At 43.9% G+C, this 22,245-nt stretch overlaps 1 protein-coding gene across 5 annotated transcripts in view; it reads right to left on the bottom strand.

The window, feature by feature from the left end:
• Positions 1 to 22,245, bottom strand: part of CACNA2D3 (calcium voltage-gated channel auxiliary subunit alpha2delta 3) — a 941,064-nt gene that overhangs the window by 176,268 nt on the left and 742,551 nt on the right. For all 5 annotated transcript variants that reach the window (XM_015130679.3, XM_077993170.1, XM_015130680.3 and 2 more), the window contains 8 exons: positions 21,827 to 21,910; positions 14,408 to 14,479; positions 14,087 to 14,148; positions 12,635 to 12,702; positions 8,135 to 8,180; positions 7,881 to 7,978; positions 5,390 to 5,483; positions 2,019 to 2,114 (listed from right to left, as the gene is read on the bottom strand). In XM_015130679.3, coding sequence (XP_014986165.1) covers positions 2,019 to 2,114; positions 5,390 to 5,483; positions 7,881 to 7,978; positions 8,135 to 8,180; positions 12,635 to 12,702; positions 14,087 to 14,148; positions 14,408 to 14,479; positions 21,827 to 21,910 — 620 coding nt within the window. The remainder of the gene's footprint in view (positions 1 to 2,018; positions 2,115 to 5,389; positions 5,484 to 7,880; positions 7,979 to 8,134; positions 8,181 to 12,634; positions 12,703 to 14,086; positions 14,149 to 14,407; positions 14,480 to 21,826; positions 21,911 to 22,245) is intronic.

The raw sequence follows: 22,245 nt of genomic DNA, 5'->3' as shown, positions 1-22,245 counted from the left end.
AGGTGCCTCTATATGAAGCAAGGACAGGAGTTTCTTGAAGACAGAAGATTTCATCCATCCAAACTGTCAATGAGTACCCACTCTGTGGGTCACGTAATGCCACAGAGAATAGAACACATAGTTGTAGGAATTTTTAGCTTCCCAAAGAAATTTTTCATCCATAAAAAAAAATTATTTTTGAGACAGAGTCTCACTCTGTTGCCCAGGCTGGAGTGCAGTGGTGCAATCTCAGCTCACTGCAACCTCCACCTCCTGGGTTCAAGTGATTCTCCTACTTCAGCCTCCCGAGTAGCTGGGATTACAGGTGTGCACCACCATGCCCAGCTAATTTTTGTATTTTTAGTAAAGACAGGGTTTTACCATGTTGGCCAGGCTGGTCTTGAACTCCTGACCTCAAGTGATCTGCCTGTCTCGGCCTCCCAAAGTTCTGGGATTACAGGCATGAGCCACTGTGCCCAGCCCATCCATAATTTTTTTGGATCTTCACAGTAACCAAAAGAGATCATTGCTCTCACTTTTCAGGTGGACAGAATGAAGACACCCAAGTGAGATAAGCCAGGTATACCTCCCAGCATCCTTACTGTGGTCCTTTGTCTTTTAAATCTGTCACAATAACACAGTTATCAGACCAGCAAGGTGTCACGTTTTATTGTTACTGTTTTGCAGCTTTGCTTGTGGCAGTCTCAATACCAGCAGCAGACTTTCTCATTGAGTATTAGAAAAAGAATTCCCTTGTCTCCTCTTGCCTATCTGGATCCTAACAGGAGAAGGTAACGTGTATCTCAGCACCTCTAGCCCTTCCCAGGAACTTGCCCTCTGGAAAAGCAATTGGAGCGGGGGTGGTAAAATGCTTAAAAAGGGCTTTAAAAATCAAGTTGCAACTATAATCAAACTTCATAGATGATAAACGTGAGTATCAAGAAGGTCAAAGTCCTGGAACAGAATTCAAAGCCAGTCTCTCAAAATATCTAAACATCGATTGATCCGTCATTTACCAGACTTGGTTTTGTAAGGTTATATGGTGGGTGTCAGGGCCTCATTTAGCAGATGCAAACAGCACTGTCAAGTTCCAAGGAAGCACCGCCTCCTTGGACCCCTGATGAGCCAACCCCTCTCAAATTGGCAGCTACCCTCTGGCTTGGTTATTCACCTCCAGGTACCCTGAAGGTTGGGGGTATAATGTTCTGTGGTAACCTCTGCACTCACACATACACTTGCAAACCACTCTCAAACTTTCTGAATCTTGGGACCCATTTGTCCATGTCTTAACAATCTCTCTTGTTTCAGAGAAAATAAATTGAAAAAACTTATTAACAGACTCAGGAAAGACTTCACCGTCTACCTACTAGCACTGGTGAAACACCAGTTTGATGCGTTAAGGGCCTGTGGCTCTCTGAAGATACAGGGGCTGAACATCTGGGTACTAGACCCGGAAACTCTCTGCCCACCATCCATCCAGGTCTCTTTGGAAGTCCAAGGAGACACTGTCAAACCCCAGTGTCCCCAGAGGGCCCACTCCTGGGTGTGGAGCTCTGCAGCCCCTCAGGCTAAGCACAGAGGCACAGAGGTTTATTAGTAAAATATAAACAAACAAACAGGACTTGGAACACTGATTTTTGTACAGGCAGGAGGAATTCCTCAGCATAGCTGCAGAACAGCTGAATACCCTGAAGCCATTTGTTACAAGATGAGTGTTTCCTCCCTCTGGCGGCTCCCCTAGCAGCCACACCACCTCCCAGAGTTCTGAAATGACTCATCAGGGCGGGAGAGGACTCCAGGACAGTGGACAGAAGCCAACAACAAGCGTGAGGAACAAAGGGTGGTGGAAGGGCTAACAGGCAGGTGAAAGCACATGCTGGGGCCCCCATGGTAGAACAGAGAAGAAAAATCTCAATAGGCCTGGAGTGGCCTAAATTATGTTTCTACCAGTAGTGGAATCCAGAAATGAAATAAGCTTCCCTTTGAATGTTCCATTTCAGGAGCTCCCTGGGCCCCTGTAGAGGATCCCTCCTACTTACTGATTGGTGAGTTGCTCAGCTCCGACAAACAGGTTGATTCTGGAGAGGCCCGTGCGAGTGCCGAGGAAGGCAACCTCCACGCCCTTGTCAGAATTCCTGAAACAGAACAGTGGACATCAGAGGAAGGCCTCTAGGCAGTAAGCAGATAATGCATTGCATTTTAATATTCACAGAATGTTTTACCAAATAGTAGTTTTGAAACTTGAACTTTAAAAGAAGTTATAGAAACACACACACACACACACACACACACACACACACACACACGCACAGATTGCCAACTTGTATCCCTAACAAAAGTTTTCACAGTAATACTGGCAGGAAAAATGAAGAACTTCCTGCCAACAAAAGCAGCATGTGGAAAAAATCTACTTCCAACCATACACACATCTTTATTTAAAGGTTCTGGGTGCAAGTTCAAAGAGATCAGGCTAAGAATGGGAAGGATTAGGGCTGAGGACTAGCTTTTTGCATTAATGCTACCAAGTTTATTCTTGGTCTTGAGATCATTTGTGGAATCTGCCATTAAAGCAACTGAGCCACGGAACCAAGTTTGCAGCATCCCACAGCCTGGAATTCCACGTGGTTGGAATTGGTTTTGACATCCACACAGTTGTGGGGGCACCTGCTTATCACTTCTACCAGATCACAGGCCTTGTTCTCACCACCAACCCCAAAGAGATATGTAAATAAATGGCTTCTTCCGATAGCTCTGTAGGAGGCTACACATAGGAACTCTAAGAAGGGCCTTGGCAAGGAAAACTAATATAAAAATTCACTAAATATCATTTTATTTCAACTTCCAAGGCAAATTTTATATGCTTGAGTGTGTTCTTTAGGAGATTTGCAAGGCATATTTCTCCTGTGCAAAAAGCAAATGGCCTTTCTCCACAAACACATAATTTTCTTTTTTTTTTTTTTTCTTGAGACAAAGTCTGGCTCTGTCGCCCAGGCTGGAGTACAATGGCACGATCTCAGCTCACTGCAACCTCCGCCTCCTGGGTTCATGCCATTCTCCTGCCTCAGCCTCCCGAGTAGCTGGGACTACAGGCACCCGCCACCACACCAGATGAATTTTTTGTATTTTTACTACAGACGGGGTTTCACCGTGTTCGCCAGGATGGTCTCGATCTCCTGACCTCATGATCTGCCCACCTTGGCCTCCCAAAGTACTAGGATTATAGGCGTGAGCCACTGTACCCGGCCCACAAACACATAATTTTATCCTAAAATAAATGTATGAAGAGAACACCAATTCTTGAGCCTGTTTCTCTGTCCTAAATGCTACTAGCAATTTGATCCAAAGCATTCTCCACATTATCTTCAAAGTAAGGTCATTTGGTTACTTGATCTTTGATGAAAGTCAAAGTGGTGGATGCTACCTTTAAGTATTTAAGGGCTGAATAAAAACCAACACTATGCATTTCTGCTTGTAGCCTACACCAAATTGGAAAGCCAGGCTGTCCAATCAGTTACAGATGTGGACTACAAAGCAAGTTACCATTTTGGAAATCTTTAGTATGTGTTAGGAATGAATCAGCAACCTTTGCTCAAGATTTTGAGTTTCATGAGAGCTGAAAAGAAACACTTCAAGGTTCACTAGAGAAAGAAACCCCAGGACGGGCTCAATTATTTGCCAGCTTCCCAGGAAATAAGATCTATGCCATGAAGGCAAGCAGTCCAAAGACACCCCTAATAATGAAAATGGCAGTCTCTCTGGGGCTCCAGTTTTGCATATTAAACAGCGTACCTGACATCTCCATTTGGAACACTTTCAGCCATTTTAAGCTTATGATGTCTAGAAGAGAGACTGGCCATGCCCAGCCCTAAACGTGATCCTCCCCCAGTGTCTCTTGTGTTAGCAAATAGCACCATCTGTCCAATAGCTCATGATATAAACCTGGGAATGATCTTTGATGGCTCAACCTCCCTGCCCTCACATGACAAACCCATCATCAAGTCCTAGGGACCTTGCCTCTGAAGCAAGCTACAAGTGGACCTCTTCTCTCTGTGCCCACTGCCCTGGTCCAAGTCACAAATCCCTGGGAAAACTGTAGGAACCTTTACTATTGTTCTCACCCCATTACCCTCTGTTCTCCACACAGCAATAGAGAGATCTTTTTGTAAAATGCAAATCTGATCATTTCCTTCCCCTTCTTAAAATCCTTCAGTGATCTTCCAGTGCTCTGAGTATAAAATCCAAAATCCTTAACCTGACTCTCAAGGTCCTGAGCCATGCGGCCCCTCTGCAGCCTCATCCTCTGACATCTTCCAGTCTATCCTCTATATGTCAGCTGTGTCCACCTTCTTTAAATTCTGCCAATGTGTCAAATACTTTCTCATCTCAGGGCCTTTGTATGTGCTGTTCCTAGAATGCTGCCTGAACCTTGAACTAGTTCCCATCTTCCTCCTCCACTTTAGATCTGTTACACTTTATGTGTCTTTACTTTTCCTTCAAAGCAGTTATGATTCTTAATAATACAGCACACTATATACCACGGGTGCCATGATGTTAAGAGCTCTATCTGTGTGGTTTCTCTCCATTTCTCCAACACCTCGGTCAGAGTCTGGCACATAACAGACACACAGTCAAGACTTGATGAGTGAATGAATGAAAATGAAAACAGAATGAATGTCAGGATGGAAGGGAAGATACAATGAGGGAATGAAATACTGAATCGAAAAATGGAGAGAAACAGGATGGAAGGGAAGATAAAAGGAGGGAACGAACAAAGGAAGAACAGGAAAGTGGAGAGAGAAATGAATCATGTAACACATGAAGATATAAGAGAAAAGGAATGGTTCTTCCTTTTCTTTTTAATCTTTAATACTCTACTTAAATTAAGAATAGTAAAGAGATAATAATAAGCTGCTAAAGCAGTTCTCATCCTAGTCTTTGATATCAACTACCACAGCCTTGCCCGCAGCCCCTCCACCCTCCACTTCAGAAATAAAACCACAGGGTTATATCTGACACCCTATGAAATCAAGCTCTCACTTCTCCGTCCCACTCACAACCTAACCTGGCCCAGATCCCAAGCTCCCTCAAGACTGCAAAGTAGAGAGAGCTGTGGCGAGGCAGGAAACGAAGTTCCCTTCTGCCTCCCTCTCTCTCGGAAGTGTCACCCTACCTCAGCGTACCAAATTTCATGTAACGTTAAAACTCAAACAAATTATATGTCAAAGCCAGGAGCTTGCCATCCAAGCCCGAGTCGCTAATCTGCTCTAGCTCTTGTGGTTTGGAGCTTGGGGGAAAATTAAAGAACTTTAACACCAGGCTCCTAAAACAGTTTAGTTCTTTAAACCATAACCATATTTCGGAGTGTTGGTGAGGAAATGGCCATGAAAGGAGGACACGTGCAACCACTTACTCAGATTTGTTGAGGGCCAGGCTGGTCCAATATGCTTCAATGGGGGCACTCACCACGGCATCAAAAAGGACTTCTTGGATCAATTCTTTATCACCTGTTGGGAGGGACAGACAAGAGGATGCTTTGGCAGGGCTGGAAGAGGGGCATGAGAGGCACTCATGGGCTCACTGTACAGTGTCTGCAGGCTACTTTCTCATGAGGCGTGTTGCTTTATGAGTTAAGTTCCCACCAGTTGAAAATACGAAACAGTTCTGACACCCGGTATGCCTGCAACACAGGAGCCTCCAAAGCATTTGGGCAAGAAGGTAGTCAACTGAGAGGCTTGGGTGTCTCACACTTCCGTTTCCTGCTTTCTCACCCCATTGTGTGCTTCCTGCCACGGACCAGCAGGCTGAGTCCCAGATTTGGAGGCCACAGGCCAGTACTCCTTGAACACTTGGCTGTCATCATCCCCATCTCTGTCCTCTCCTAAAACTGAAATTATTGAGCACCCTGAAATTCTCAGCCTGTTGTCACATGGGAAAGAGATACTATAGCTTAATAACCACTGGGATTCTTATTTTGTGATTCCTTCTATTTAAGAACTGTTTCATTTTATTTTTATTTATTTGCTTATTTTTTTGAGACAGGGTCTCACTCTGTCGCCCAGACTGGAGTGCAGTAGTACGATGTCGGCTCACCACAACCTCCGCCTCCCAGGCTCAAGCCAGTCTCCTACCTCAGCCTCCCAAGTAGCTGGGATTACAGGCACAGGCCACTACCACCTGGCTAATTTTTGTATTTGTAGTAGAGATGGGGTTTTACCATGTTGGCCAGATTAGTCTCAAACTCCTGACCTCAAATGATCTGCCTGAATCGGCCTCCCAAAGTGGGATTATAGGCATGAGCCAATGCGCCCGGTCAAGAATCGTTTCATTTTAAAGGAGAATGTCTGTTCCCATCCAAAGGGACTCTTGGTAGAGCTCTGTGGAAGAGGCCAAGGAATGGGAGCATATGATAAGTCTAGGAGAGGCATCCTAGAACTCTCAAATCACTCTGCAGAGGAGGACAACTAATTATCACATGAGACAGGCCAGTCCTCACCTTGACTAGGAGCAAAAAAAAAAAAAAAAGAGCTCTGCTGAAAAGCAAAAGCTAGAAATAACTTATCATCAGTAAGACAATGAATATATTAAGTTATGTAGTGGAATTCCATATAGTAATGCAAATAAATGCATTAAAGCTGAATGATCAACACAAATTTCAAAAATATAATGGGTGAAAATATAAGTTGTAGTACATATATATTTATGCACATATTGTATATATTATATATAGTAATTCATATAATATACCATACATATAAAGTTTAATATATATTTTAAAATAATAAAATTGATGCTACATATTGTTTATAGATACCTACATATGTAGGAATAGCATTAAATTATTGAGACTAATGAACAAATACAGAAGGTCATTCTCTTTGGGAGGGAAATGAGGCTGAGCAAGGACCCAGGGACTTCAACCTTATCTGTAATGTCTCATTCCTTAAAAAGCACCTGGAGTAAGTATGGTAAAATATTAAGACTGCGTAAAGTTGGATGGTGACTACAAATGTATTATTTATATTGTCTCTATACTTTTGTTTTTTAAATATGTCCTTAAAAAGTCAAAGACAATGACATATTGGGCTTGTAGGATATCCATCTGATCCTTTCTCCACCAGCGCATATCCCGAAAAGTAAATCCATTCTATGGAGATGTCGTTTAGTAGTTGGATAATCTCCTTAAACCTCTCTTAGGATTATGTATGTAAAGCACTTTTCATGTCATTGAATACATATGCTTGTTTAGAGGTGGGGGCAGATATCAAGATCAGTTTTGGTGGCTCTCCCCCTGCCCAAACTGTAGCTACTAGAGTTATCCTGTGAGAGTATAGGGTCTGCTCCTGCTTTTGAGGGGCATCCCGGGCTGCTGCTGCTCTTCCTGTCTCTTTTGCACCAGCTGAGAGATTTCTTACTCACTGAGCTCCCCTAGAAGGGGATGCTTGGTAGGTAGGACACTCAGCATGTACCACACTGAGAGGCTATGTGACCCTGTCGTGACCCCATTCTTGGGAGAACCAGGAGACCTAGATACAGCCTTGAATGAAACACAACCTACTTCCAGCCTTGGTTTCTCATTTGCAAAATGAGGGAGATGAGCAAATATTTACAGTCCCTTCCAGTTCTAACATTTCCATCCTATTCAGTTGCTTGACTAAATGGTTCAGAAGGGGACAAAGCCCAGTGCAAATAGTTAAACCAGGATTGGGGATTCTGTGCAATTTTCCAAAATCCACATTCTTTCTCCTGTTCCTACAGGAAGCAGATATTTGATTGGATTTCATGTGACTGATAATCTCTGCCAAAGCAAAGCTTCCCTTAAAAACTGAGGCCAAAAAATAGTTTTGAGTTCATTCCCCACCATTACCCCTGAAAACATGACACACTTTTGAAGGCATACTCACACTGGAGCAGAGGTTCTTTGCCTTTGAGGTAGAGCTTAATCGCTTCCAACTGAGACAGATGGCGGTGCTCAGGGTGTAGGTCAGTGTTGCAGTAGGACCTAAGAACATGACATGGCCCAAAAGAAGAGCATGTCAATATTTACAGCTTCCTTTGCCTTGGAACCAGGAAAACTGGGCAAGGGAGCACAAACCATGCAGAATCAAAGAGGGCAACGAAGGATGCCATAGTCAAGGAGGGATGGTTTAATTCTTACCATTCATCCGCCAAGGACACATCGGGATGTTCTAAGTCATGCAGGCCTAGGGGTCAAGGAGAAGGGGTTCATGAGTAAGCACCACTTCCCCGATCCTCCTGTGTGCTTCAGATATTCTAGGGTAGGGCTGTGGGGTGGGTTAAGGGTAGACATCAACCCTAAGGGACCTGCCTTGGAGCAGGGACTCTGAGCAAAATAAACGAGTTCCCTTCCAGGCAGGACTCTCTCCCTATCTCCACCTCACTCAGCCAGCACAGCTACCTTCCCTGGCTGTTCATCCCAGGAAAACCTTAACCCCTTGAAGACAGAGGATACACAAATGAGTCTGGAGGGAGACGCTTAACAGGACTGTTAGAAACACTCACTCTGGTGCTCCATTTAGTCTGAGTTGGGAACTGGGCTAGGCCACTGACCTCCTGTGTGATGTCAACAAGTTACTTTACTTCTCTGAATGTCAGTTTCTTCATGTGAAAAGCAGGAATAATAGTCCCTAATTGATGTGTGGTTGTGAGGGTGAAACTATAGGTTGAACAATATGAAGTCGTCAATACTCAACTGTTTTTGAGCGGCAAAGATTGCTAGTTGTTACAGGATCCTAAGTGAAAATGGTCATCCTTTGGGAAGAAAACTAGGGGAGCTGGTGCTTGCAGGGAATCTGGGAGTTTTTAGAGAAGGTTCCAGACCATCCTATCTCTGCAAGGATTACTGTTTCTTTGCACTTTTAAGTGGCTTGATCTTAATGGGTTATCAGCAGACATACACTTCTGAATGATGACCTCAGGAACTCCCATGATGCTTACAGCCTGTTTTGGGAAGTTAGTTTCTTAAATGACAGATAGCATCTTACTACACTCAGGACTCCAGTTTCCTTCTCAAATACAAATCTGTAAAAGAAGTAGCAAAATACTAGACCTATCACACAATTCTGCTTGATTCTACAGAAAATAGAGAATACATTAGAATGAACATATAATCCAAGTGGGCATATCCAGGCTCCAACACCTATAGGCTGAATGACCTTGGGGATGCCATGTCAGCTCTTTCAGTTATATCTACCATGAGATACAAGTAATACTGCATCACTCACAAGTGCCAGAAAACAGTTAAATGGGATAGGGATTAGTCCCTAGTGCAATCCATCCATCTGTGCAGCCTTTCTTCTTTTTTTGCTTTCCCAACCAAACAACTTTCCTTCCTTCCTTTTGCCCTCCTCCCATTCCTTTCTTTTTTCTATAATTTTACTGAGCATCTGCTATACGCCAGGTATGATTCTAGGCCCTGAGAATATAGCAGTGAATAAAACAAGACAAAAATCACTGCCTTCATTGTTTTTAATTTCTACTGGCAGAAAAGAGATAGTAAATTATATTAAAATTTAACTTGAGTGCATATCAGATGGTGGCGAGGGCTAAAAAGGAAAAGGGAACATGGAACAAGAACAGGGAGGACCAAGAGATAAGAGGGGGGCGCCGGGAAGAGAGAGACAGAGAGAGAGAGAGAGAGAGAGAGAGAGAGAGAGAAAGAGAAAGAGAAAGAAAGAGACCATTGTAACTATGGAGGTCAGGAAAGGCTTCACTGAGAAAGTGACCTGAATGAGGCAAGGAAGAGTCATGTAGGTGACAGGGAGGGTGCTCATGGCAGAAGGAATAACAAGTGCAAAGTCCCTGAGAAGGGACTGTACCTTCCCAGAAAACTGGGTTAAGGGTGTCAAGTCTGTTTTTCTAGCTGCAGTTTCCATCCTCCCAACATCATTCACAAAATCCTCTCTGGCTGTATTTCACAGGACCTATAAATGAAACTCAGAAGAAATGAGATCTATCAGGAAGATCTTTTTGACTGTTTCTTCTCTGGGTTCCTAGGGCACCAAGGAAATTTAATTGTTCTCTTATTCTTTCACCTCTGATGTTGGTCCTTCTGATAAAAATCACATCTACTGATGATTTGAACTGCTGACAATAATGACCTAAGCTCTAATTTGTTGAACAATTACCATGTGCAATACAAATAAAAGATACAAAGTGGCCAGGCACAGTGGCTTACGTCTGTAACCCCAGCACTTTGGGAGGCCGAGGAGGGCGAATCACGAGGTCAGGAGTTCGAGACCAGCCTAACCAACATGGTGAAATCCTGTCTCTACTGAAAATACAAAAATTAGCCAGGAGTGGTGGCACGCGCCTGTAATCCCAGCTACTCAGGGGGCTGAGGCAGGAGAATCACTTGAACCTGGGAGGTGGCGGAGGTTGCAGTGAGCCAAGATCACACCATTGCACTCCAGTATGAGCGACAGAGCAAGACTCCATCTCAACAACAACAACAACAACAAAAGATACGAAGTGTTGAAAAAGATTAAAAGATTCATAAAAGAAACAATTTCAGCAGGTAGAACTATAGCCCATACCTTCAATCTCGGTAATGACTTTTTATATTTTTGACCAAAATCTACCTATTTGCCATCTTTGTAATCTCTGGCATTGGCAAAGCATGTGGAAAATTCCTACATTCTGTAGGGAGTTATTCCTTATTGAAGATCCTATAGAAGTGTGGTTGCCAACCCCAAGGAACTCCTTCCCTCTCCAAGAACAGAACAATAATCACACCATGGCTCCTGGAGATGATGAGACCCTCTACTAGTTGGCCCAAGGGGAAGCAACTTTCTTAAGTTCTATTACTCAGCAAAGCTGGCAGGATTGTCAGTCTTTTTATTTACAGAGGACCAACACAGAGAGGAAGATATGACCTCATTTGTGTGGATAAGCAGCTACTCTCCCCCTTGCTGAGGATTTGAGCTAATTTCTTGCATAGTGGTTACAGTTAGCTCTGAAATTCTATGTGACCGTTTAGCCTCACAGCTGTGGAACATACAGGAAGAAGATAGTGACTGAAAAAGAATCCAAAAGACAATGCAAAACAACTGTGTGTATCTGTGTCTCCATGCATGCGTGTGTGTGTGTGTGTGTGTATGTGTATGTGTGTGTAAGAGAGAGAGACAGAGAGAGAGGAAGGGAGGGACAGGCCCATGTATTGAAGATTGACCAAGGGAACAGACCCAGGAGAGGCAATTAATCCCTTAATAACCTCTCCTTCTATTGTTCTGATCATGAGTTGTTTCTTCAGTTTGACCTCACATGGCTTAGACATGAATTTTCTGGCTTAATGGGCAGTGATGTCCACAGAGCCAACATGGCCCATAGAGCCAGAAAATTCTAGAAGTGAAAACATGATCCTGAGAACACATCCTGGAGAGTGTCTTGCCCAAGTCAGAGTTGCCTGTGTTCTCTGGTGTGTCTCTGGGAAGAGAGACCACACGGTTAGCTCTTTGGTGGGCACATTCTGCGTTCTGCCCAGCTCACAGTGAGCCCCTCTAATTTCCTTTCCGCCCCCATACAATCTCACAATTACTTGGGAAGCACAAACCAACATCCCTGAAACAACATGGGCAGGGACCATTGGCAGTAAACCAGAGGCTATCTAGGAGTTTGGCGTCTCAGGGAACATTCACCTTCTTCCTCATGCCCTGTGGCATCACCTGAGAGCGCTGTGGATGGCCCAGCTTCCGGAAGCTCACCACATGCGTGTATAATCAGTTCTGACCAGTTAAAACTTGGCTTATAATTGACCTTCCTATTCCTGACTGTCCTCCCTATGGATATCCAGAAAGACTACTGCTCTGGGCCAACTCCTTCTCTGTGGATATGCAAAACCTAATGTGCAAGTGAGTCACTCAAGGCAACTCAGGGAGTGGGGCCCTTCAGAGACGATGTCTACCACCCCGTGAGCTCCTAATGCTGGGACAGGTAACCTCTCTGAACTACCGGGTAGTTGGGAGAAGAAAAGGACAGCACGTGTGACAGCAATTTTAAAATTTAAAGAGCTATCACAACTGCTCCTGTTTGCTGAGAGTTTACTGTGCCTCTGTGCTTTATGAAGACAAGAGGGTCTGGGAACTTCAAGGTGCTACTTACTCCCTCTGACCTATGTAAATCATTTAAATGGTCACATTTCCCATCGCAGCCAGGGGTGCCATGAAACACAAGTGAAATATGTGGCTCAACTGTGTAGGACAGACTAAGGCTCTCATATCTCTGTTTTCATGGTTTCCCCTGGGCATGAGTTATTTCATAAATTTGTATTTCTCCCAAGTACCAATTTTTATGTATGAGAAGAATATAGTTGAGGGATGATTCCTATTTACTTATATTCTGCTTTCATCCACAAAGCTGTTAACTATGAGTAACTCACAGTCAATAGCATCGTGGATGAAAGCAGAATATAAGTAAATTAAATCACAACCCTGAATTAGAATTCCTGCCATTCTGAATTCTAGGCACAACAGAGAAGAAGAAGGTATTAAGAATATCAAGTAGGCATTTGTTTGAGTGGGATGTCCAAGGGACTGGTCAGAGGTGTGGACAGATGAACAAGTTCTTCAGCTAACTCAATAGCTGGCTCCCGAGCTTTCTGCCCACACCAAAGGATAAGACGAGCCAGGCAGCATCCTACCTTCTTCGATGGTTACATTCCCTCGGAAGAAATATTTCCCATGACCTCTGGAGAGCGCCACACCTAAACTGTGCAGAGAGACAAAGCAGATCTTGAAATCCCTGGCATCAACTCGAATAGACTTGTGGGCTAACATTTTTTAATTTTTCATTTTTCACATTTCCATTTTATAATCTGTAAACAATTTTTCCAACTGTTTACTTTCAAAACCCCACTGATTATCACTGGTGTTGGTTTTTCTTAGGTTCAATCAGCTGCTTCAAAGTCATTTCTGATTGGAAATGCCAGCAGCAATTGGCTACTCTTTGTGTTTTCAGAGTTGTGGCAAACTGCTCGCCCTTCCAGCAAGCCCTTCTCTCAGATGCCCTCCCAAGGACTATGCGCCCTGCTCTTTATACACCCTTGCCCTGCATTCAGCCAGAGATGGGTCTCTCCATCCTCTAGAGTTTGGGACTCAGGAAATTGACCCCTTCTCAAGGGCAAAACCAAAAACTTCCTCTACCACATGAGTGTAATCGCATTGGTGTTGCAGGCTTCTTTGCCCAATCCTCTCCCTGGTCTAATAGGTTTTTCACACTCACTGGTTTGATTTAAGATCCATTCTGTTTTTGTCTAAAGCAAGAGACTATGTTTTTAAAACACAGTCTCTTACTTTAGAAAGACTACTTGGCAAACCCACTTAGCAGCTCATGTGTTCCTTGTTTGCTCCTGGTTCCACATGGAATCCACCCATGATCCTTGGCAGTTTAGGACAACAATGCTAGAATTTATTTTTCAGATTATTCTATAGTCAGTAAACTCCTTCTCTCCTTAGCCCTGAGACACCAGTTCAGGAACATGAAGCAGGCCTACTGAAATAAATTTTTACAAAACGAATTACAACACTAAGTTAATAGTAGTGGGAAATTTTAGAATGCTACATACACATCTGAAAGCAGGCAATGAGGCAAAGCCATTTTTCAGGACTGTTACAAAGAGAAACAACAGGATTCAAAAGTAGACAAGCACACAGGGACAGTTCAGAGAAATGGAAACAGAGGCACAACATGTAGGGATGGATATGCCACCTCCAGGTTTGAAGGATTGTTTTTTTTTGGTCATGGAAATAAAAGGTGAAATGGAACTCACAAAGCAGCAAGTTCAATGGTTAAGGACCCTGGTAAACCTCTGCACTTGTCTTCACCCTTAGCGGGAACCCCCAAAGCATAGTTGTTTGACAATGAGATGCAAAGCCACGGCAGATTGAGTGAGTTCTCCTAGGTGAGCCTGAACCATCTCCCCCCCTTCTGGAAAACAAAAGCAGCCTGGGAAAAGCCCCTTCCTCACTCTTTCCAGCCTTTTGGCAGGGTGTTTGGTTATCTTCAGATGATGAGCTCTGAGAGTGTCAGCAGGTTTTGTACAAACACAACTGATGGGTCTGATGGAATGTCCATGTATTATGGTCAGCTCTACCTGAAAGGAGTACCCTTGATGTCTGTATAATAGTAGTCATTTGTCATCACCAAAACCCGTTTCTAGATTGAAAAAAAAAAAAAGTCGTAGAGAAAAGAAAACATGGTTAGTCTGCTAAGTGACGTCTTCAGAAATAAATAAAAATAAATGGACACACTATGATCAGGTTAACAGTACTACATGAATCTTGTTTGAGATAAGTAAAGACAAGAGAAAAATGATCTCAGCGAAAGATATTTATTCCAGATATAGCTTTCAAAGCTAATTTTTCACAGTGGTTTGTTTTAAATTAAGCGGCAAAAATGTTTGAGAAAAATGTACCCCTTTGTCCACTGTCTTCTTCACCTCCATGGAAAACTTCCCCGTCTTTCGATTCACCATAGCATTTCTCAACTAAAATGATAAAAGAAAAGTGTGTTAGTTCTTCCCTGGTTTATCATGTAAGCTGGACACCTTGTATCCTCAGTGTGCCGTGGAGCCTTATACCTCAAAAACAGAGCTGAAGAAAAAACACCCAACTGCTGTGTACAATGGGAGACAGGCGAACAACGATAAATAAGTGACCTTCATCTTCAATTTGGGGAGCTCGTGTAAACTTCAGGACAATAACAAAAGAGCCTCGACAATACTGACGAATCCCGGGAGTCAGAGAGTGAACTCCTGGAGACCTGCTAAAATGCAGAGCAAGAACGTCTCTGGGGACGAGGTACGTTTTCAAAAAGGGTACTGATTTGTCATGGAGAAATCACTTTTCAAAACATAATCGAGTTAAAGACGTTTTCCTACACAGTAGTTAAAAAAAAAAAAAAAAAAGGCCAAGCATTTGGAAGACAGGGGTTAGCCTTTCCTAAGATGAATCATCTTTAAATGCTCCCTGAGAAATCTGGGTCAATTAATGACCTTGCTGATGAGGCAGTGAACAGGAGCGACCCTGTATCTGATTTTTGGAGGTCCTGTTTAGGAGCAGTGAGCCTGGCTCTCCTCCCCCACCCCCGGCTGACCTCATCTAATTACATGTGGCCCTTCCATGAGTTCAGAGGAGGACAGCAGACACGGTGATGAAAGATGTGCCGTCATGGGCACCAAGGCAAGACGACAGAGAAGGCCAGTTAATGGAATAGGAGCAAACGCTGACATGCCACAGCCTGTCAAGAAAGGTTCTCTCTCCACCCCTCTCTTGTCTTTTTCATCTTTGCCCCTTTTCTCCTTTGAGGAGCTTGAGTAAGATCTGGCCGATAGAAAACTGCAACACTAGCAAGCAACCTAAATTTGATTCGAGGCTGTGTAGATTTGGGTTTGCAATCTCATCTTCAGTGTGAGTGAGTAAACGCATAATTTTTAGCTGGAGGCATGTATAAAATAAAACATATATTTTACTCTAGATTTTTTTTAACAACACATAATGGGCATTTCTGGAAATATTTTCCCATTTTAACTTTTGTGGTTTTGGACATGGAGAGCTGGTCCTAATTAAGTCTACTTTCTAACTTTTAAAGAACGGCTCGATTTATCTTTAACATGGTTTTCATTTTTCCTCTTTCTGGTGCCTGCCTAAAGCCATTTGGGACCTTCTCCTCTCACACTCTCCAGGCAAACTAGAGATGAGGTAAGCCTCTCTGTGTCTCCATGGCACCCCGCCCCCAACTCCCAGTAGCACAGAACAATCAGCATGGGGGTCTGGGAGTGTCCAAGGCCAGGGTCACTGGTGCCTCCTTTAGTCTTGCTCTTTTCTGAAATCATAACGAAAACAGGTTATACTTACTGAACCTACTTGTGAGGTAGGATGGCACTGTAGGTAAGAAATGGACTCTGGAGCCAGAGCTTTACGATCTTGGCTATCTCGATCACTTACCATCTCTGTGACTCAGTTTTCTCTTCTGAAAAATGGAACTAATGCCAGCACCCATCTCATTAAGTTGTAGTGAAGACTGATGAGTCAATATTTAGAAGAGTGCCTGGTGCCTCCTAAGCACTCAATACGTGTTAGCTATCCTCCATCATCACCAACACCATAGTCAACAGCATCTTTATCATCGTTATCCTCATTACCATCTTCCTCATTTTCACTTAGTGTCAGACACCTTTCAGTAGCTTAAGGCATCAGGATTCGGACTTGAGTTTGCTTGACGCAGATGCCCAAGCTCAATGTTTACCTTTCCAAGGTAAACTTTTTGACTTTTAACCGTGTAAGAAATACCTCTTACTCTGATGATGCCCCTCTCATCTCCTATTTTAGTAGACTTCGCTGCTATGTTGCTCATGAACCACTAAATGGATTTTGTGACCTCTCTTCCAACTCCCCACATTGAAAATTGCTGCTCTTAACTGCCTGTAGGTTTGCATAGACCAAAACGGAGACAGCCCCAGGTAAAGAGGTAAATCATGATATCAATGTTCAAGTTTTGCCACTGACACAAGCCAGCTGTCCCGTGACCTCTCTGTGGCTCACTTTCTTCCTGTTCATTCATTCTGTCTAAAGTGTTCATGAGTGAGGACTCCCAGACCCGAGGGATCCTGTCAGGTGCTATAAAAACGGAGGTCATCAGATTCCTATGAAATTCAGATACTACTGAGAGATACTACTTACTGAGCTCTTACTGTGTGTCAGGCACAGATTTTAAAACCCTCAAACTTATCTGCTGAGGTGCTGTTATTATCCCCATTTTATAGGTGGAGAAATAGACACAGATAAGAAGTTTGCCCAGGGTAACGAGGCCTCTGCCTCTTGAGCCCATGCTCTTAACCTCTGCTTCCCAAATCAGAAGAGAAAGCACTTGGACAAAATTAAATATTTTATAGCATTAATATAAAAATCATATAGTATTTCTGAGCTTTTAAAACACCAAATAAAATGTTTTAAAAATTGACCATGTCATAGTCTGAGGTCCTAACTTCCCGGCAGACTCTTCTACAAGCTCTAAGTACTATGATCTAGGGTTGACGGGAAGGTGGTTTTCTCCTCCTTGCCAGAGGAAGAAAGGGAGTTTGATGATTTAATAGACTGTCCTGTGAGAATACAGCATTGTGAGGCTGGAGCATTCTAGAAATGTCACTTTTTTATCTTAGGAGGCTGTGGCCTGAGAAAAGGAGCAAATTGCCCAGAATCACAGTCAGTGGCACCCCTAGGTTGTAAGATGGCAGAGGAGTCCTGAACACAGGCCAAAGTGATGGGGAAGAGCAACGCAATCTGTCCCCACCTAGGGCAGGGAAGGTGTGATGTTCGCTGCTTTGAACTTGCCACTGCCTGGATTTACGACAGTGAACAACTGGAAAAATGCAAACGGCCTGGCAGAGGAAAATTTCCAAACAAGTTTTGATGTGCCCATATGTTCGCATATTCTGTAGTCATTAAAAACCCCATGTGCAGCTGTTCAACTTAACACATAGAGAAAGGCAAATTAAAACATCAGTGGCATACCTTGATTTTTCCATATCAGATATCAGGCATCTGCAAGTGTGATAATGCAGTGGACATTAAAGCAGCTTGTACCACAGTGTACTCATTAAAATAAGAGGTAAAATCTCCTCAAGCTGAAAATACTCATCTGGCGACAGTGATAGCCTCTCCACTCTCTGAGAACTACCCTTTCCCCTGGGCCCTGCACTGTCCGGTTCAGATGTGCTTCTCCAGAGCCCCTGGTGAATCTCTCTTCTGCAGTGCTGAAGCTGCAGCTGCTTGGATAACCACTCAAAACACCCACTTTCCTGCCAACCTCGTTACAGCTGGAAGCCATGTTTCCTGTTTCATTGTTAGCCTGCTACTCTGACCGGCCATGTTACAGCTCATTAAAGCAGCTTTCCCCAGAGGTTCACTGGCCACCTTAAGTTGTGTGTATGATTATGGAATGATAGCTCGTGCTCCTAATGGTGGCTCATTGTCCACATTAGAACATGAGTCTCACCCTTTCTGGTGCACAGGCAGCCTGCATTTCTAAACCCCTAATGACATGCAACCATGGACAAGCTGGTGGATTAGAGAGGAAGGGAGACACAGTGGATAAACAGGTCTGTCATTCCCAAGCAAGCATTGAACCAGCGTAGGAAAACAGACTTGGGCATGGAGAACCTGTACAATGTTCTCTCTCTCTTCCTCCTCCCCTATGGGTCAGCCTGGGTTTGGAGCAGGTGGGGGAGTGTTGTGATTAGTTTGGGTGTCCAGAGCTCAAGCATGAGCTGGAGACACTCTGGGAAGGGTATAAAAAAGAATCAAATAAATGATTCTCAGAAGGTCTCAGAAATATGCCCCAGGAAAAAGGCTTTTTTGCCTTATAGGGCTTCAGGCAAAAAAGACTCCGGAGAAATTTTCCATCAGAGTCATCACGGGTATGAAGCAATGTAGTTGCCTAGAGGGTAGTAGGGGAAAAAAGGCTTATACCACAACGGAAGGCATTGTAGTTAGATTCAAAGCAGAATCTATGGGGCAGTATTCACAACAATACCATGCAGACAAACATCTGTTTAGCAGCTACTACGTGCAAGGCACTTCCCATCTTTTCTGCACCCCGAAAGGAAGATAACCCATATACTATGCGTCACTGAAATAGAGTCTTCAAGGACTCCTGGACTCAAGGAATTAAGGGCTCTCTCTATGCAATATCCAAGTGTCAAGAGCATGGCTCTGTGGGCCAGGCTGCCTGAGTTAGAATCCACACTCTATGTCCTTAGGCCATTACATCCATTCTCTACCTCAGCTTCTCTACCTATAGAATGGAGAAAACAAAAACACCCATTTCATAGGTTTACTGTGAGAAATAAATAAGTCCACTCATGTATATCACTTAGAATGGTACTGGTGTATAGGAAGAGCTAATATATGGCAGTTATTATTTATATGAGTTTTTTCTATTAGTAGATATAATCACATTCAATGTGGAAAGCTTGGGAATGACTGAAAGTTAATAGGAACAAAACAAAAAAATCATCTTTAATTCCTTGTGCCATCTCTGAAAAGTTACAACCAAAGGATACACGCTATTTTTAAGATAAGTTTCCCTTCCCAGAGGGGATCTACACTGGCGATTCAGACTGGGCTATGCATGTCTCAAAATCCTCTGCTGGCACATGAGTACCCCAAAGATCTGCTCTATTTACTGTATTCCTGACCTGATGCCTAACTCATCCTGAAGAGTGGGACAGAAGTCCTGCTCATACTCCTCTAAATAATTTTAAATTGTTGTCTTTTTTACTTTTAATTTTAGCCAGTCTATTTTATATGCATTTTAACAGTATATATGAACTTACTTCAATTTTGGAAGTATGCAGGTTATAACTGTGGTTATTAAATTCAGGAGCCTACTTCCTAGAGAAGTAGAACTCACCTTCCAATAAGTTCTCTGCATCCGGGCAGACTCCACTGCTTCTTCCTCAGTGGGCTGTGCTTACATGGTCTTTCCTAGATTTCGATCTAAACCCTGTCCTCTGCTACTCAGGTGCAAACCCCAATGCCCAGCACATGGACATGTGAGATTTTGTGCAGACTTCACAATGATGCTTTCTGTAGATTGCAGAATTCTCCAATTAGTGATGTGCAAATCCCCAGGAGAGAAATGGTGGTTTGGGTTTTCCCAAGTCAAATATGTTGATAGAGAAGAAATGCACCATACTCCAAGGCGAAAGAGACTCAAACCAAAGAGATAACCAGAGACCAATCTGCGTGGAACAAAAGCACCGGACTCGCTTGAAACACAGGAACTCTGAAGTCGGACAGAGAGAACGCAGTCCTGGGTGTCAGGTGGAAGTGAAAAACATGCATGTGAGACTGCGAATCCGATGCCTGTGGCTCCAACAAGAAAGGAAAGTAGGATGAGGAGATACAAGGTGTTCCCAAACTGTGATTACTAAAGGAGACATTCGCTCACTGAAAATTAGCTGGGGCACAGGTGATGATTGGAGTAAGCGGAGTCATACATCTCTTCAAGTAGCACGCAAAAAGGGAGACGATTCAGTGAGGTCACAAACAAGCAAACAAACAAAAATAAATCAACAGCTAAAGTGAAGAAGGAAGAGGAAGGGCAAAAATGGAAAGTCCCCTCCAAAGATTCATAGCAACTATAAATCCACAGGACATTCATTCATGACAGGGTCCCCTGAGGACTGATAAGTCAGAATAATACTAATAATGGATACCACTTGTAGAATGCTGTGTCCCCAGAACGGTGCAAGTACTTTTCTGTTTTTCAATCTATTAATACATTTAATCCTCAGAACAGCTCTATGAGGTCGGGACAACTGTCATCACACTCATTTTCTTGGGGAAAAATAAAACAAAGAACACAAAATAAAACTGAGGTCTAGAGAGGCATGATCACCCACCCAAGCCAAACATCTGGCAAGCAGCAAAGGTGGGATTTGAACCTGGCAGGAGTCTAACACCTGAGTGGCACTCCTCACAACTGCGCTAAGCCAGGTTGGGCACATTTGGTGCAGGACAAACCTGAACTGACCGGATCCTTGTGACAGTGTTTAAGGAGCAAGAAGACAGAAAACTCGACCATGCTATTGAGCTGACACTGTCAGGCCATTGGCTTGCGGGGAAAAGGGTATGGAGGAGGAAGGAGCTTTTATCAAATGGCAAAGTTATTTTGTCTAAACTTGGGTTTAAGTAGTAGACTTAGTGCAGATGAAGAAGAAAAGAGGTTACATTTCTAAAACAGGTATGGCTCTCGCATTTTACGGGCAAGGATGGAAATGAGAGATTTATGCTAGTTGAGCTGGTGACAAAGTGCAGAGGGTGTGGAAAGAAGGAAAGCTGCAGTAGAAGCACCGTGATGCTGGCCTCATGTTCTGGAAGGCATGAGAACCCAGTCTGGGATTTCAAACGGTTCTCCTCAACATCCCTTTGGAGAGCAGGATGCAGTGAGAGATGGAAACAATGCTAACTCAACAGTGCAACTTAAGAAAGGACCCCAGACGAATCTGGGGGTGGGTAGGGCAGAGAAACGTGGTCTCGGTACAGAGACACCCTAAGAAAAAGTGAAGAGTAGGGACCCAGATGGAAACACCTGGGAAGTTACGATTTAATTAAGGAGAGTCCACCTGGATTCACACAAAGGCAGCCGTGTCTAACAAATCTGATTTATTGAGGAAGTACCAAGAAGACTTGACAGGGTTAAGTCATGGGCATAAGGAGAGCTTTTGATAGAGCACCATAGGCTGAATCTATGTGGGAAAAAGCATGGGGTGCAATTGCAGCAAGGCCGGAGCAGAATGAAAGGCTGGGAAGGTACAGGAAATGGGCAGCCTACCAAGCAGGAGGAAAGTGAGCCTGCAGAGCCCTGGGCTGTACTCTGAATACAAGGGCTGTGCCCATGAGGTCCTGACAGTTGAATTCTTGCTGCACAGGAACCTGCCTGCTTGGCCTGCAGGCACTGACTGCACCGGGCAGAGCCTGCTATTGCCCAGCCAGATTCCACTGAAGATGTCAGGGGCCATCCACTGCACTGGGAAGGAGGCTGGAGTCATCAGCTGCAGAGGGGACCGGCGTCCGCCAGGGGATGGTTTTAGTAGACTGCACAAGCAGCTGGGGTGGCGGGCCTGTTTGCAACTGGTCGGACTGACCGGCCGGAGAGTTATAAAACTCCACACATGGTACAAAGGCCCATTGTCTCCACGTCTCCACGTCCCTATGGTGGCCAGGTGTCCCTTCAGTGGGCCTCTTGGCCAACTCCTGGGATCGCCCCAGGTACAGAAGTGGGTACAATGCAGCTCCTTCTCCACGAGGCCTGAAAACAAATCACTTACCACGTCATCTCGGTCTTCCCACTCCACCTCAGAGAGGTCAACGCTACTATAGTTAGGTTTCCTTCGCTTTTTTCCTTCTTCATACTAGCAAGGGGAAGAAAAACAAGAAAAGAAAAGAAAAATGAAAGTCCATGAAGTCTTCAGCCAGGGCAATCTTTATCTTCCCAAGTCCTGTTTCACGGACAGGGTTTCGGAGGGGACCGATGTGGGTGAGAAGCCCAGCAGGGTGACAGTCCTAGGGACTTTTAATGACAGGAAAGTCAAGGTCAGCTGCCTCTAAACATTTGCTCCAAGTTGGGAGAGTAGAAAAGTTAACTCTTTGCTTGATATGAATTTACCCTGTAGACTTCTTGGATTCCTAAACAAAGTGCAGAGGGTGTGGAAAGAAGGAAAGGAGATGCAAAGGAAAATCTGTCCCC

The sequence above is a fragment of the Macaca mulatta genome, chromosome 2, assembly GCF_049350105.2.
Source record: "Macaca mulatta isolate MMU2019108-1 chromosome 2, T2T-MMU8v2.0, whole genome shotgun sequence".
In the NCBI taxonomy this organism is placed as follows: domain Eukaryota; kingdom Metazoa; phylum Chordata; class Mammalia; order Primates; family Cercopithecidae; genus Macaca; species Macaca mulatta.
Note: the sequence above shows the minus strand (reverse complement) of the source record. Positions and strands in the feature narration are given on the sequence as shown.